Source organism: Astatotilapia calliptera, chromosome 6, assembly GCF_900246225.1.
Source record: "Astatotilapia calliptera chromosome 6, fAstCal1.2, whole genome shotgun sequence".
Classification (NCBI taxonomy): Eukaryota; Metazoa; Chordata; class Actinopteri; order Cichliformes; family Cichlidae; genus Astatotilapia; species Astatotilapia calliptera.
In genome coordinates this window covers 26,561,818-26,575,916 of record NC_039307.1, presented here as the reverse complement: position 1 = coordinate 26,575,916, position 14,099 = coordinate 26,561,818, and the positions used below count along the sequence as shown (strand labels likewise).

General features: G+C 41.0%; 2 protein-coding genes and 2 non-coding genes across 11 annotated transcripts in view; 1 reads left to right on the top strand and 3 right to left on the bottom strand.

The window, feature by feature from the left end:
- Positions 1–10: 10 nt before the first annotated feature.
- Positions 11–3,834, bottom strand: rps3a (ribosomal protein S3A). Its single transcript, XM_026171380.1, has 6 exons — positions 3,737–3,834; positions 3,057–3,160; positions 2,512–2,699; positions 702–910; positions 451–560; positions 11–179 (listed from the first exon to the last, which is right to left on the bottom strand). Exons 1-6 carry the CDS (start codon positions 3,796–3,798, stop codon positions 52–54), a joined length of 801 nt encoding a protein of 266 aa, XP_026027165.1. The 5' UTR covers positions 3,799–3,834; the 3' UTR covers positions 11–51.
- Positions 338–404, bottom strand: LOC113024875 (small nucleolar RNA SNORD73). Its single transcript, XR_003272737.1, has one exon. It is a non-coding gene; the product is annotated as a small nucleolar RNA SNORD73 (small nucleolar RNA).
- Positions 2,778–2,851, bottom strand: LOC113024874 (small nucleolar RNA SNORD73). The gene has a single exon (XR_003272736.1). It is a non-coding gene; the product is annotated as a small nucleolar RNA SNORD73 (small nucleolar RNA).
- Positions 3,835–8,201: 4,367 nt separating the features above from the next.
- lrba (LPS-responsive vesicle trafficking, beach and anchor containing) overlaps positions 8,202–14,099 on the top strand; it is a 176,802-nt gene continuing 170,904 nt past the window's right edge. For 4 of the 8 annotated variants that reach the window (XM_026171363.1, XM_026171365.1, XM_026171362.1 and 1 more), the window contains exon 1: positions 8,202–9,159. In XM_026171363.1, coding sequence (XP_026027148.1) covers positions 8,974–9,159 — 186 coding nt within the window. In that variant the 5' untranslated portion in view covers positions 8,202–8,973. The remainder of the gene's footprint in view (positions 9,160–14,099) is intronic. The other 4 variants (XM_026171369.1, XM_026171368.1, XM_026171367.1 and 1 more) reach the window with 1 other exon arrangement.

Sequence of the window (14,099 nt, the reverse complement as noted above, 5' to 3'; positions counted from 1 at the left end):
AACAGGACAGTTTGTTGGTCATTTACATTTTTTATTCAAATCAGGGTGTTTTTACACTGTCTCCTGAATGGGGGGCTCATAGCCATCAGCCCTCTCCACCTTAGCTCCAGTGTCATCACCGGAAGCCTTTGCAGCACCAGCAGCACCACCCTCACCATGGAGCTCCATCAGCTTGCCCACTGCAAGGGAGGACAGGGAATTTAACTGACTGATCAAACCATTACTGACAACTTGCAAAGGACAGTTTGTCATACATATGTAATGGCAAAGACATAGTTGTAACATTTCATTCAATTAAACCAAGAATGTCTGCTTGTCAACTAGCATGTTGCAAGGGAACATCAGCTGATCTCAATTAGGTAATCAGGTGATCATATGGGACCGAAACATTGTCATCTTTTGTTCCCACAAACAAAAGAAACACTGTAAATACTAACATGCATTACTTACACTCGAACTTGGGCTTCTTAAGCATCTTGACCTTGCGAACGTACACATCGTGCAGAGGGTAAATGGACTGGCATGCCTTCTCGATGTCCTTGCCAACACTGTCAGGGATCCTGGAATACGAAAAAGCAAACGCATTCATTTAAAACCATCAATTGCGACACACACAAAACCTGAGTGCACTCAGAGATATAATTAGCTCAATCTTAAATTAATAATGCCATCTGTGCTTTAGTCAGAAACATGAGACTTACAACTTGTTGACCACTTCCTTCAGGTCATTGGTCTGAACCTCACGTGTCATGATCTCCATCATCTTCTTGCGGATTTGGCGGACCTGTTGGTGCTGGGCGTAGGAGGTCTTTCTGATCTGATTAGCACGCTTCTTTGTGAAACCCACACAGAAAAGACGCAGAAGGTAGCCATCGGTGGTCTTCACATCCACATGGGCCTCAATCATGGTCTGAGCAGAAAAATGATGACATTAACAGTGCCGCCTTAAAACGCATCGGTCTGTAACAAACTTTTTCTGCTCGTGTTCCTTCAATGTGCTTCTCACGTTTCTTTTTCCGAACCAAAATGCATTAAAACCCAACTTGAAAGTTTTGTTAATCTGGAGTCACTAGTAAATGGTTTGAGGTGTACACTTGTCTGCCAAGGAACTAGGTATAGCTGTGAAGTCTAATGCGACAACTCTGCCACATATTCTACATTTAGAAAGCTTCTACATTTCCAGTTTTGTTCTACAACAGTCTATGATTCTACTGCTCGCTGTCCACATGTATGCCATCTGAGCGGATAAAATGTTGGGAAATCTCAGATGTAATAGTCCAATATACAACATTGACAAGCTTGAAAGTATAACAAATAGCTGAACACACTAGATATCCCAGGTGTATCTAATAAAGTGGCCTTTGATTTTTGAATGGGAACATGAAATGACACTTTGTTGCTTGCGTTTCAAAGAGCATTGGTGCACTCAGACTTTGCTGCTACCATTGCTGTAAACAACACTACAAAATTATGAATATATGACCAACACACTCAAATCCAAAATATTTTACCAGCGCCTGCTGAGAAGACCCAACACTTTAATAACCGCTGTCTCGGGCCAAAAAATAAATACAATTTACAGATCAGATGACTGTACGCACTTACGTCTTAACATGATTTATCATTTTAATTTCGTGCAAGCAAAAGTCAAACAACATGTTAGTCCTTTGATAGACTGAGTTCTAGAGTGCACTCTGCCTCTGGGACTGGATGAAACCCCGCTGTGAACCTGAATTTATGTTTACGCAAACAGGGTTTTGTGAATGGACTTAACTAGCGATGGCCCATTGCTTGCACTCACCAGCTTACTACTGTAGTGGTTGACCACTTCAGATAATTTTAACTGCCGACACATCTCATAGGCCCAACATTTAAGCCACTGACCAGAATTAACTTCATGTCATTAACAAACAATGAAGGGATCCATCAGCACAGGCTTCACTCACTTCTGAAACAAGAACAGCACGAACAGCACACACAATGCTGTGGAAAGGTGGAGGCTTATTGCAAAAATAAGCTCCCAGTATCCTCAGCAACCCATATCGCATGTGTGAAAGAGCTTCGCACAAACATCAACTGTGCACTCTCCCAGCAGAGCATGAGGGGCACTGACAAAAAGCCCTGTGAGGATGCCAGTACTCAGAATTCTCCATCGCCAAGCAGCATTGGTGATTATATTGACTTCTCAAAGCTCCTGTTTTGTAATTATTATTTTTTAAAAGACAGTATATTAAAGAAGTATATCTAAAAAGCTTTAAAACATACCACATTACATTGGATTACTTCCCCCTTTATACTGGTCATGGAAGACATTTCTCATAAGTCTTTCTTTTCCTTCTAATGTGTTGAGTCCCAATATTTACACTGCAGCGTAAATATACCGTATACAAACCTGAATGTTCACACCAAGACCATACATAGTGTAGCCCTGTAGCCAAATCTCAACAAACACATTGGCATAAGTGACATCATCAGCTATCTGGCACCACTGGTGAAAAATGTGACCATCACCTGCCACTTCTTGACCATGGAGCACATCTTGTCACGGGTCAGGTCCATGCCGTGGAAGTTGGTGAGGCAGTTCTTGCCCTGAACATCCTCAGTGATGAGCTTGAACTTGCGGAAGGCCACCTCATCATTCTGGAGATCAGCGAGGCTCACTTCAAACACACGTCCCTTCAGACCATCTGAGGCGATTCCTGTGTGGTACAAGAGGTACGAAAAAAGGTTAAAGGGTTGAAAGGTAACGAGAAGTCTCTGGAAGCTGAAGTACTGATAATGGGAAAGGCAGTTGATCTCGTAAGTAATCAGGCCCCTCATTTGGGACCGAAACAGTTTGTCATCACACATTCCCACTGTACGCCAAGGATACTCTCAGATAATTATGGACAGCATTAGAAAACAATGCATCACCTACACAATTCTAAAGCTGATCTTTACTACTACTGCCAGAGTTTCACTGAATCAAAGAATGACACTTCTGTTCTTTACAGAAAGCAACATTAGCATACAACACACACAACAGCCACAACAGCCTTCGCACAATGCAGACTTACTGGTTCCCTGAGTCCTGGTGACCAAGGTCTTGCCAAGATTGCGGATGTTGAACATGGCTGGTGCCTTGACATCATACCAGTCCTTCTTGGAGAAAGGGTCCACACTGCAGGAGAGTAGAAAGTATTAATTCACAATCATCTCAGCCATGCTTGAATACCAGTACGAGAAAGGACACTGCTCAGATTAGCAAACACCGTGGAATAACCACTACTCTAATCGATTTCACGATTTCCTAACGGACTAGCTCGGTCGTACTGATTGTCTGCACCACATGGTGTTATAAGTTAGATACATTAACTCTTAGCCGTAGGATCCGACTGCCATGTTGCCAGACAAGCTCGCCTACAGTTAAGCTAACATTCAGTAGCCTTTAGCATATAAGATTGCAGGCGCTAGCTAGCAACCAAATTACTTGAGCTTTCCCTTACTGTGCTGGTGATACTCCAAATGAGCTGCTCGCACATAATAAAATCAACTTTAACTACATAAAGTCTAAGAGCATGAAAGGAGACATCATGCTACAGCTCAGCGCCACTGGGGCCGGCGGTGCCGACACTAGCACTGGCCGCTTAACATCCACCTAAAATCGGCTTCATCCTTCACCCATTTCACACCAAAATGACACCAACGAAAAAAGCGAAGTGTTGTTCACACAACAATGTCTGAATGTCCAACTTACATCTTCTTTTTGGCACCCTTTTTGCCGCCTTTGGTCAGCCTCTTATTCTTGCCGACTGCCATGTTGGCTACAGGGAGTGAAAGAGGAGGAACTCGGAAATCCCGCGAGAATTAAAGAGACGGCTCGGGGTTCGTGAGATTTGTCTCATCTCGCGAGTGTTTTTGCAGTTTCATTTGTCTCCCTCTGCCGGTGAAAGCACAGTCTAACACGCTCGTAAAAAACTAACAAACTACATTAAAAAATAGAGTTTTGAAATCAGCAACAATAAGGTGAGCAGACGTTCCGCTTTATGTGGCAATGCGCAGCATTTTTATCCCCTGTGCCCTTCTCCCACATCTTCAGACAGTGTCCCACACTTTGATCGGTTCTGCAGGACATGCTTTTTCAAAGAGACCGTTTTTACCAAATGTGTATAATAAAGAGTTAAAGTTAAAGCATGTGAAGGCAAGGCTTTTTTTAAAATTATAGTCAGGTCAGCATCTCTAATGCCATACTCATCAGGGAACAGTAACCAAATCAAAAAGTCACAAGCTTTGCAGATTCTGCTGAATATGACAGAAACAACTACAAAGACAATGAAGTCATAGTATATACTGACAAACTGAGCTTGTTTATTTTTTAGCTTCACACAGGAGTGTGAAGTAGCAGTTTTATTAGTCATGATTGGTTAAAAAATTGCCCAAAATGTCAGACATGCCTCAAAAAAGGTATATCAGTCTATTGACATATACAGCTGAAAGCCAAAAACTGTTACCAGGCAGAACAGCGGCTGAAATAACAGTGAAATAAAATTCAGCATTGTCAACCTGTCCCACTTTGCCCCACGCAAACACAGTGTTTGCCCTACATTTAGTTTGTTGGGATCTGGTCATCCCATTTAATTCTATTAGTTTAAACCACGGGTAGTCTAATCAAGCTTGAAAAGATTTCAGATTCCACATTCAGGAAACTTTTTTTTTTATCCCAGAAATGGCGAATCAGTTTGACGGTCCACCACTACAACGATAAGGAAACAAATAAGAATAAAAAACAATAAAATAAAAATCATATAGAAACCACAATCATTTTAGTATTAAAGGCTGATATGCAAATACAACAACATAAAATAGCCTGGCCTGCTAAAAGTATTTGATTACTGGCAGATTATAGAAGACCACAGCGCAAAAACAGTGGAAGGGCCAAAGAGGACAAAGTAACAAAGACAAAACCTACATTTTTTAAGTAATCTTTTTAAATAAATGGAAGCTGGAAAAAAAAAAGCTCAACAATAATTTATAACTAACTACAGCCATAGGGAACAACAGTTTTCAAAGTAAAATTTGTCAAATGCTGAAAGGCAATAGTACAACATTTTCGTATTTAGTAATTTGTGTCATTTGTTCTAGCAAAAAGTGATCCACACCAATTTTTTTTAACTGGGAGACAAGTTCTTCCACATCTCTGAACAGGATGAACTAGTCTCAAGGTGTGCAAACAGGTAAAATAGGCGTGTTGCCTGTTTTCCACCAACATTATTACTGTAACAAAGGGAAGAATTTTGTCTGTTGGGAAAATACACTTCGGAGGTTATTTATCCACTTACCCACAAAGCCTAATACAATAGTCCTGTAATCTTCCACCTGTATGAAGGTCATATTATTCTGTGGAAGATGTTGATTCCTGATGGAGGACACAAAGTAAACACGTTAGTGGACTTCATCTTTCATATACCAATATTGACAAATGTAAACCAGGTAAACAGGTAAAAAGGTGTTGTTTTATGTAAAGTCTTGCTCCTTAATTCTTCCTAATATGCCAGCAAGGTTATTAGTACTTTGACAAATCCAGCTCCTAGTGCCACAGATGTTTTCAAAAATTATTTGAAGGACGTGGCAGCTGTTTATTGTGTCTTCTCATTCAAAATCTGATTTATGTTGACATTTTTTGCCTTTATTTCATCTACAGCAGGTGTGTCAAACATAAGGCCCAGGGGTAAAAATCAGTCCAGCAAAAACTCCAACATACTCCATACATTTTCCCATCTACTGATACAATTCACCTGTTCACGTTTTTTTCACTACTATAGAAATTACAAGGTTGTTTTATTAGTTTTTTATAAAGTGTCCAATATAAATAAATAAATAAAACAGGTCATTTTTCTGTGAATTGACAGTAACTTTCTGCTTTATAATTACAGGGCAGTTTTATCAATGAGCTACCAGACTCATTTCTGTAATTTTACATATTAATTTCTTACAGTTTAAGTCTAAAGAGTGGCGCTGATGGGTTTGTTCATTTACAACAGCGGCATTTCTTTATCATGTAAAGAAAAGTGAGAGCTACTGTTGAAATTGCACTTCTTTTTCTTATATTGAGATATGTCGGGGATTAAATGTGCAGTTAAATTCAGATAGACAGAAAGAAGAGTTTCGCTGATCTGTTCCGCTTGAGATCAAAGTAGGGTTGTATGTGGCCCGTGATGACTTTGACAACCCTGATCTACAGCCTCTGCTGTATTGTTTGCATGAGCAACAACTTTACATTTGTGGTTCGGATGAGAAGCTTATTACATTTGCCGTCATTACTTTAGTCATCTTTGCTTTAAAGATGGTTTAAAAAGATATTTTTCAAAGAGTTGCTCTGACACACTCTGAGCTCTTAACAAGGGCTCATCAGTTTAATTGCAATCTCTGACACTAAATCATTTGCAGATGTTATAATCTTCTTCTGAGATAATAAGAGCTTCCAACAGGATGGCAGCAAGAGGGGAGAAAGAGACGATTACGGTGGCGCTGTGTCACAAACTTGTCCACTCATTAGCTGCATAAAGCCTGCAGGAGAATAAGAAGGCACAGTTCAGTTTAAAGGTCAGTAAAAGCTTTCTCTGCTCTTTTTCTGTTCTTTTTTCTTCTTCTTTTTGAAGGTCGTATTTAAGAAAGTCTTTGGGCTCAGTGAACAAGACTGCTGATTTGAGGTCATTAAATCAGAGACAAGGCCTGCATCTCATGGGTGGTGCTGCTGGCTTCCATGACTCCCAGGGTCCCTGAGGGCTCAGCTACACTTTACTGGGAGGTCAGCGGGAACGGTGACGCCAGCTGCCTCTGTGGCAACACTCATGGCTGCACATCCATCCCACAGAGCCAATGTGAAGTCACTAGAAAGAACAGAGATGGGAAGACAGATAGTATCAAATATGGGCATTATTTGACTTCGACTGCTTTGATTGTGTCTGATTAGAGTTTTGTCTCTTCTCCTCAGCCGTGCAAAAAAAACCCCTCAGGTGTCAGGGGTTATGGTTGTGGCGGTGATTTGAAAAGGCAAGCAAAGCAGAGCCGTCACTTTGCTTTAATGTTTGGTTTTCAGCGCCGCGGGATGCACACATCTGTCAGTGTGCGCTGTTGTGCCCTACAAAAACGTTGTTCTGCATGTATTTCCTGTTTGCCTTTTCATTTTGTTTGTTGTGTTAGTTTAAGCTATAACATCCTCTTTTTATCCATTATATGATGTGTGATTTACATTGACAGTTTGTACATAAGATTTCTAAATTAAGACTCCTACACTCAGAACATGATTTGTTGGTGCTTGTGTTACAGTTACTACTTTTCTGTGTGTATGTAGCAGGCACTTGTCTTGTACACTCTACCTTATTTTAATTGCTTTTTCTCTCTATCTCTAGGAGAGGGCATAAACAGGAAGAAAAAAATTATGATTGTTGTTACTATTTGTGGAAAGGGGGTGGGATTTAATAGAATTAGACTTATTTCTGCTCCCTTTTCAACATGTAAAGTTATACATTGTGATTATTCTTTTCCTTATGTTTTTAACATGTTCAAAATAAAGCCACATTTCAAGTGCAGTATTTGAAATATATCCCCCTGAGGTTTATATGCATGCTGATACACAGCATACAGTCAAACCTGGATTATCATAAACAGCCCCATGGTCTGTGTAACTTTTTGAAATATTAAAGTGCAGCATTATCTGCTTACTATTATACGTCCTCCCTTCAGCATTGTAGTTTACATTGGGTTCACGTGACATGTGCATTGTCCTGAGGTTAGGGTAGCAAGCTGCTTTTCCCGAAAACGGAACAAAGACACTTTCAATAACCTGTAATGTGTAAATATGCATACTGTGCGACAGACACAGCTCAGACGCAAAATTTCCAAGCTTATAGTCCCACATTAATTTTAGCTGGCATTGCTTAAACGGTGATAATGTAGCTCTCTCGCTGAGGTTAGCGGACTACTGTTGTGCATTTTATTTTGCCTCCTTGTGTTACTGATGTTAATGATGTGGTGTGCGTGTAGAGAGACTGTGAAATCGCGAGTTTTGTTGTGTGGAGCCTGTTTAGAGAGGACTTCTAAGCGGCAGGGCTCAAACCGTTAACGTTTCGCAGTAACTCAGTTCACACGCTGTTGATTTGAACGCAGTCCCTGTGCACGGAGCTAGAAAACCACCTGAGCTGCACACCTGCCACTGAGCTTAACAGTCCCCAGTTGTGTACTGCGCATGCGCCACTCACTCAAGGGCTATACTGTCATGGCGGTGACGAGCTGAAGCTACCGGGGTAGATCAGGAAGCAAATGCAGCGCAGCTGGGTCAACGTTGCCATTTAGCCAAGTGTGCGGAGTTTCCCGAGGAGGAGGAGGGGGTCACCGAGCGGACCTCAGCTCTTTGTCGGCTTTCTCCGGAGCTGTTGGCGGACTTGCTTCCATTCAGTTTGAGTTTTTTTTATTATTATGCCAAGCGCTACCTGTCAAGTGAGTGGACTCAGTGACAATAGCAACTTCCACTGCTGTGCGGAGATATTAAAGTATCCTCGCTTGCCGTTTGTGCACAGGAGCACGGGAGGACACAGGTAAAAGGGCGAACTCTTCTTCACCTGCTTCTCCCCTTGTTACCTGCACCACACTTTCCACGGCTTTTAACAGTGTAAAACCCTCCGTGTGGCATCAAGTTACAGGGCAGAGGAGTAGTTCACCGTGGAGAGGAGCACTGACATTTCCAGCCTCGCGGTGTCAGCGGTCATCAAATTCTCTCGTTTTTTGTTTTTTTTTACCCACTTTCGAGGCTGTTTTTGGATGGGAGGGAAACGTCTTGCTTATGTGCCTATAGACTGTCAACAACTCAGCTGAAGGGGAGATAAACCCCCCTCCCCCTTATTTCCCTCTTCTGACATCGGCTCCACTGTCACCATTGGAGGTGAACAGGTGCCTTACCTGTGAACGCCACCTGTCCCGTCCGCTTCCTTAGCAATGGCTAGCGAGGAGACAGCGGGCGCTGCACCGCCAGGTGAAGGGAAGGACGGGCGACCTGGCGCCGTGGGGCTCAACCCCGGAGTGCCTATCAGGGGGATAAGAATGAAATTCGCCGTGCTCACCGGCCTGGTGGAAGTTGGGGAAGTTTCCAACCGAGACATTGTGGAGACGGTGTTCAACCTGGTAAGCTGATTATGGGGCTCAGAATAGGCCATAGATAGCACTGTCACGCTGTGGTACTGGCTGTGAATCTTTGGGAAAGTCTGGCTTACACCCATATTTGCATAAAAGAAAGGCGTTGATCGTCTGTCAGCACTGACAAAATCGATACTTTCTACTAAGTGTGGCCATATTGACTTAAAGGCAAGCAGCCTACACTGGAAACTGCAGTGAGTCACAGCTATAGGACCTCTCTCTCTAATGAACCCTTATTATCCATGTGGCCCTGTAAATTAAATGGTATATTGTTGGTTTGTTGTTTACAGATAGCTGGAGTGATTGGGCTCATCAGAGCAGGTTCTCATTATTTAGACATGCATGTCATACAGTTTCTTATGCTGCATTGTTCTGTTGTCTTATTGGGCCCCTGCATGTACACATGTAATTATCAGTGTTAAAAACATGTTGCTAAGGTTGTTATTGAACATGACATGATGACCAATGTGAGAATAATCGTGGCAGAGAAAATACTGCGGCAGCAGCAAATCAGTCAGTGCTTTTTTGTGTGTGTGTGTGTGTGAGAGAGTGTGTGACATATCCAGGTCAGTCATACTGGGTGCCTTATCTGTCTGTTACCTGTTGGCCACCTTAAAGCATGTACCCCAGCTTGGCCTGTCTGCAGTACTGATAGCCCTCGCCTGCCTCAAAGCTTTTCACAAAGTGACTTTGCGGTGTCTGCATGAGAATGAATGAAACTACCAGTAACAAGGAAACTTACCGTGATGAATGGGAGCATGCTCAACTGCAGCTTTCACTGGTGAGGTGTGGGAGGAAGGGAGAGGGAGGAGACGTGAAGGTAGAACCTGCAAAACTGCTTTGTCACAGTGGTACAACAATGGAATCCTTTAGATAGGGGAGGCTCGCCTATAGTCATATAGTATAGTTTACTCCCAACGCCAACCCCCACAGAGGAGGCTAATGAACTGCAAGTAGATGTCTGACTCATGGCGAAATATTTGTAAGCACTACTAAACACAAACTATCCCATCAGCTAAATATCAGCACAGCTGAGAGCCTGAAAACTTCATTTAACCAAGAAGAAAAACTAAGCGGTGAATTGATTAACAAAGCAGATGATGATTAAATGCCTTTCAGACAAAAAGCGATCAGTTAACTTGTCTTTCCACTCTTATACTGACCCATGTTACACTGACCTACTTTGATTGGACATGTTTGTAGTGTCACCAGGATGCTGCAAAAGCAAAGCTTTTTTTTTTTCGCTTTTTCCTCATTTATTTCTTTATTTTTTGTGTCCAGTCTTGTCTGTCTGTTGCTATTATTAATTTTAGACAGACATGTGATTGCAAGCGAGGACCGCTGACTGGAAAAGCAGACAATGTAAATGCAGTATCACGGGGAAGTATTGTTTTTAGTAGCAGCTTCCAGTGACTATATGTACAATTGTTTTTTTGTGTGTGTGTGTTTTTTTTTTTTTTCCCCTTTAAGCTGAGAAAGCCATCATTGTACAAATATGATCTGTACAGGCTCCTCTGTCTCACTGCAGCTCTTCTGGACTGCATTTTTATCATGGACAGTGTCATTTTTCAGGAGGTGCTGTGCATTTCATTATGCTTACAACATTCTACAGCTTTCCACATGATAGTCTGATTTATCACAGTGGTCATAGTTTTCTCTTTGGTAGTATCTGCCAGAGCCCTACATTGATTAAATACTACATGGTTTCCCCAAGAGTATTGTCTCTCTGTGTCACAACTCATCAGCAGTGGTTGTGATGACTCGCAGCACGTGGGCTTGGGTTATAAACGCCACTATTCAGTTGTTTTTAGAAAAACGGGCTCATGTGCCGGCCCTGTTTGTGCCTGGAGTCAGGAATTTGCTATAGATGGGGGCAAAGAAGAGTTTGCTTCACACAGTCACAGTCTGAGTGTTACGCTGTTTTGTCCCCCCCCCCCAGTTGGTCGATCTGCTTCACGCTATCTCGATACAAGGTTCAAGGGGTATATAGCTGTCAGTTAAAAGTGAAAGTAAAGATGAGCAGGCCAGAGAATAGAGAGCTGAACTTTTGTCAGTGCAACAGCTGAACTGTTGATACATAATCCGGTATTCAAGTTTACTTTTAAATAGAGGAAAGGAAAAAAAAACAAACAAACAAACCGTAATCTGTGTGGCAGAGTACAATATCTGTATTCAGAGACAGTTTTTTTTTTTTTTATATTTTGGTCCTATGAAGTCTTGCCCTGTCATGGCTCATTGGACCTGTCTTGGCTAACAAATTCAATCTGTTTAAAGCAGCACTGGTGTAATACAAGGGATGAATTTCACAGCATAAACATGTTTTGTTTCTTTATTTTCTTGGATCTGAGTATGGCAAGTTTTTATTTTTCCAGAGTCTGCATCAAATACACAAGTTTGCACACAGCCAGAGGAACAATGTGCAAAAAAAGGCATATTTTCGCTTCAAACGGATTACCTCTGCAGTGGCTTTCACACTTATGGTAAAGAAAGAATATGGGAATTCTAAGTTTTTATGTATTGAGACGTAGTTAAAAAATCATCTGGTTCTTACCAGGTTTTAAAATAATTTAAATACAACCTCTGATGAACAACAAGACTCGACACATTTCACCACGTCATTATTTATTTAACAAAAGCTAAGTCAAAATGCTTAGCGGTGAATAAAGAGCTGAGTAGCTTGTACAATCATATTTAGCAGCAATAACTTGAAGTAATGATTCTCTGTATGACTTTCAGTCTCTCACATCACTGTGGAGGAATTTTGTCCCTCTATTCTTTACAGCGTTGCTTCAGTTCATTGAGTTTTGCAGGCATTTGTTTATACACAGCTCTTTTAAAAGTCCTGCTGCAGCATTTCCATTGCGTTGAGGTCTGGACTTTGACTGGGACATTGTAGCACCTTGATTGTTTTCTTTTTCAGCCATTCTGCTTGTAGATCTGAGGCTGTGTTTGGGATCATATTCCCAGTCACACTTGGACTTGATGTTCAGCTGGGAGTGAAGATGTCAGGAAACTTGATTGATGAGACTTCCCTCCCACTAAAACAGAATCAACTTTCTGGGATTTAAACTGTTAACTTAAATATGCAGCGCTACCTGCTGTTGCTACCCCTTCTGAATAAGGTAGAAACCAAAAGCAGCATAATGTTTGACCTTGGGGTCAATTTACTGGGATTTCTATTCCCGGGAACACTGGAAACAGTCTTGAATGTTTTGTACTTGTCAATAATATTTCCCATTGCAGAATTACTTCATATCATTTGGAAATGGCCTTATTAGACTTTGCAGGTTGATGGGCAGCAACAATTCTTCTTCTCTGAGATCACTGTGGATGTCTTTGCTCCTTGGCATTGTGATAACACACAGCTGAATGCTCCAGACCAACAAACTACCAAAACATCTGCTTTTATAGAGGTTATCAGTTATCAGTGATTAGCAGGAATTAAATAGTAGCTCTGTTCTTTAGCGGACCCACTAAGGAACAGAATTTTTTTTGTTATATCCTGATATATAAAGACACAGACCTGAAAGATGGCATACTTTCTTTTTACTATGTCTTTATGTGCTTATTACTCTTGATCATACATACCATACCAACTTTATTTCTAAAGCACTTTAACATAAAACCAGGGTTTCACAAAGTGCTGTACATGTTAATAGCATACGTAAAGAAAATTAAAATGAGATACGATAAAATAAATAGATACAATAAATTAAAACATGTTAAAACAAATTGAGTCAACCCCTCTAATCAATGCCAAAGGCTTCAGCGAATAAATATGTTTTAAGAAGACTTTTAAATTCAGAGACAGAAGAGGCCTGCCTAACATGCAAGGGCAGATCATTCCACAACTTTGGAGCAGCTACAGCAAAAGCACGATCACCTTTAAATTTATACTTAGTTTTCGGTACCTTAAGGAGCTGCTGATTGGCGGACCTAAGGGAACGGGCAGGTGTATATGGTTGTAGTAGCTCCGAGAGGTAGGGGGGGCCAGGCCATTAAGAGATTTAAAAGCAAATAAGAGAATTTTAAAAACAATCCTAAAATGTACAGGTAGCCAGTGGAGTGAAATTAAAATAGGGGTAATGTGCTCAAACTTTTTTGTTCCAGTTAAAAGACGTGCTGCAGCATTTTGCACAACCTGCAGGCGCCTAATGGACGCATCACTAATCCCAAAATAAAGTGCGTTACAATAATCCAGCCTAGAAGTAACAAAGGCATGGATTACTGTCTGAAAATGCTGTTTCGATAAGATAGGCTTTATTTTGGCTAATTCCCTCAAATGAAAAAAGCTAGATCTTACAACAGCTCTGACCTGGCTTTCAAGTTTAAGATTTGCCTCTATTTTAACTCCCAGATTAGTGATGACTGGTTTAACATACTGTGCCAGTGAACCAAGATCCATAATAGTGGCCTCAGAAGCGCCACCAAAAACCATCACTTCTGTTTTCTGTTCATTAAAATGTAAAAAGTTCAAAGCCATCCAAGTCCTTATTTCATCAAGGCATCTGAGCAGCGGGTCTACTGAGAAGCCATTTATATTTTTAAGTGGGAAATAAATAAATACATGTTCATAATGGTTCAACAGGTGTCCACGTTTTTTGTAGTTGTTGTTGTTGTTGTTGTTGTTGTTGTTTGTTTTGCATGTCTAAAGCATAGCAGCACCCACCCTGAATGGAGCCAGAGAAACTGAAAGCACTTGTGTCAAGATGTTATTGGGTGTACAACATGATTTGTGCACATTATGACAACAGGCCACACAAATTGATAGTTGAGCTTTTTTTTTTTTTTTTTTTAAATAATGTTTTCTAACCTTTTAACTATTAAAACAAAAGTAATGAATATTTCTTTAAAACGAAGTGAAACTAATTATTGCCAAAGTGTTACAGCCTGCTCTATTGGCCAATCAGTGGGCTTAAAAAACCAAA

What these genes read in the sequence shown, in the direction of transcription:
- rps3a (XM_026171380.1), bottom strand. Translation starts at nt 3,798, where the DNA reads ATGGCAGTCGGCAAGAATAAGAGGCTGACCAAAGGCGGCAAAAAGGGT. An exon ending in AAGGGTGCCAAAAAGAAGAT is followed by an intron (nt 3,161 to 3,736) that starts GTAAGTTGGACA and finishes ACTCTCCTGCAG; the next exon opens with TGTGGACCCTTTCTCCAAGA. An exon ending in TAAGAAGCCCAAGTTCGAGT is followed by an intron (nt 180 to 450) that starts GTAAGTAATGCA and finishes CCTCCCTTGCAG; the next exon opens with TGGGCAAGCTGATGGAGCTC.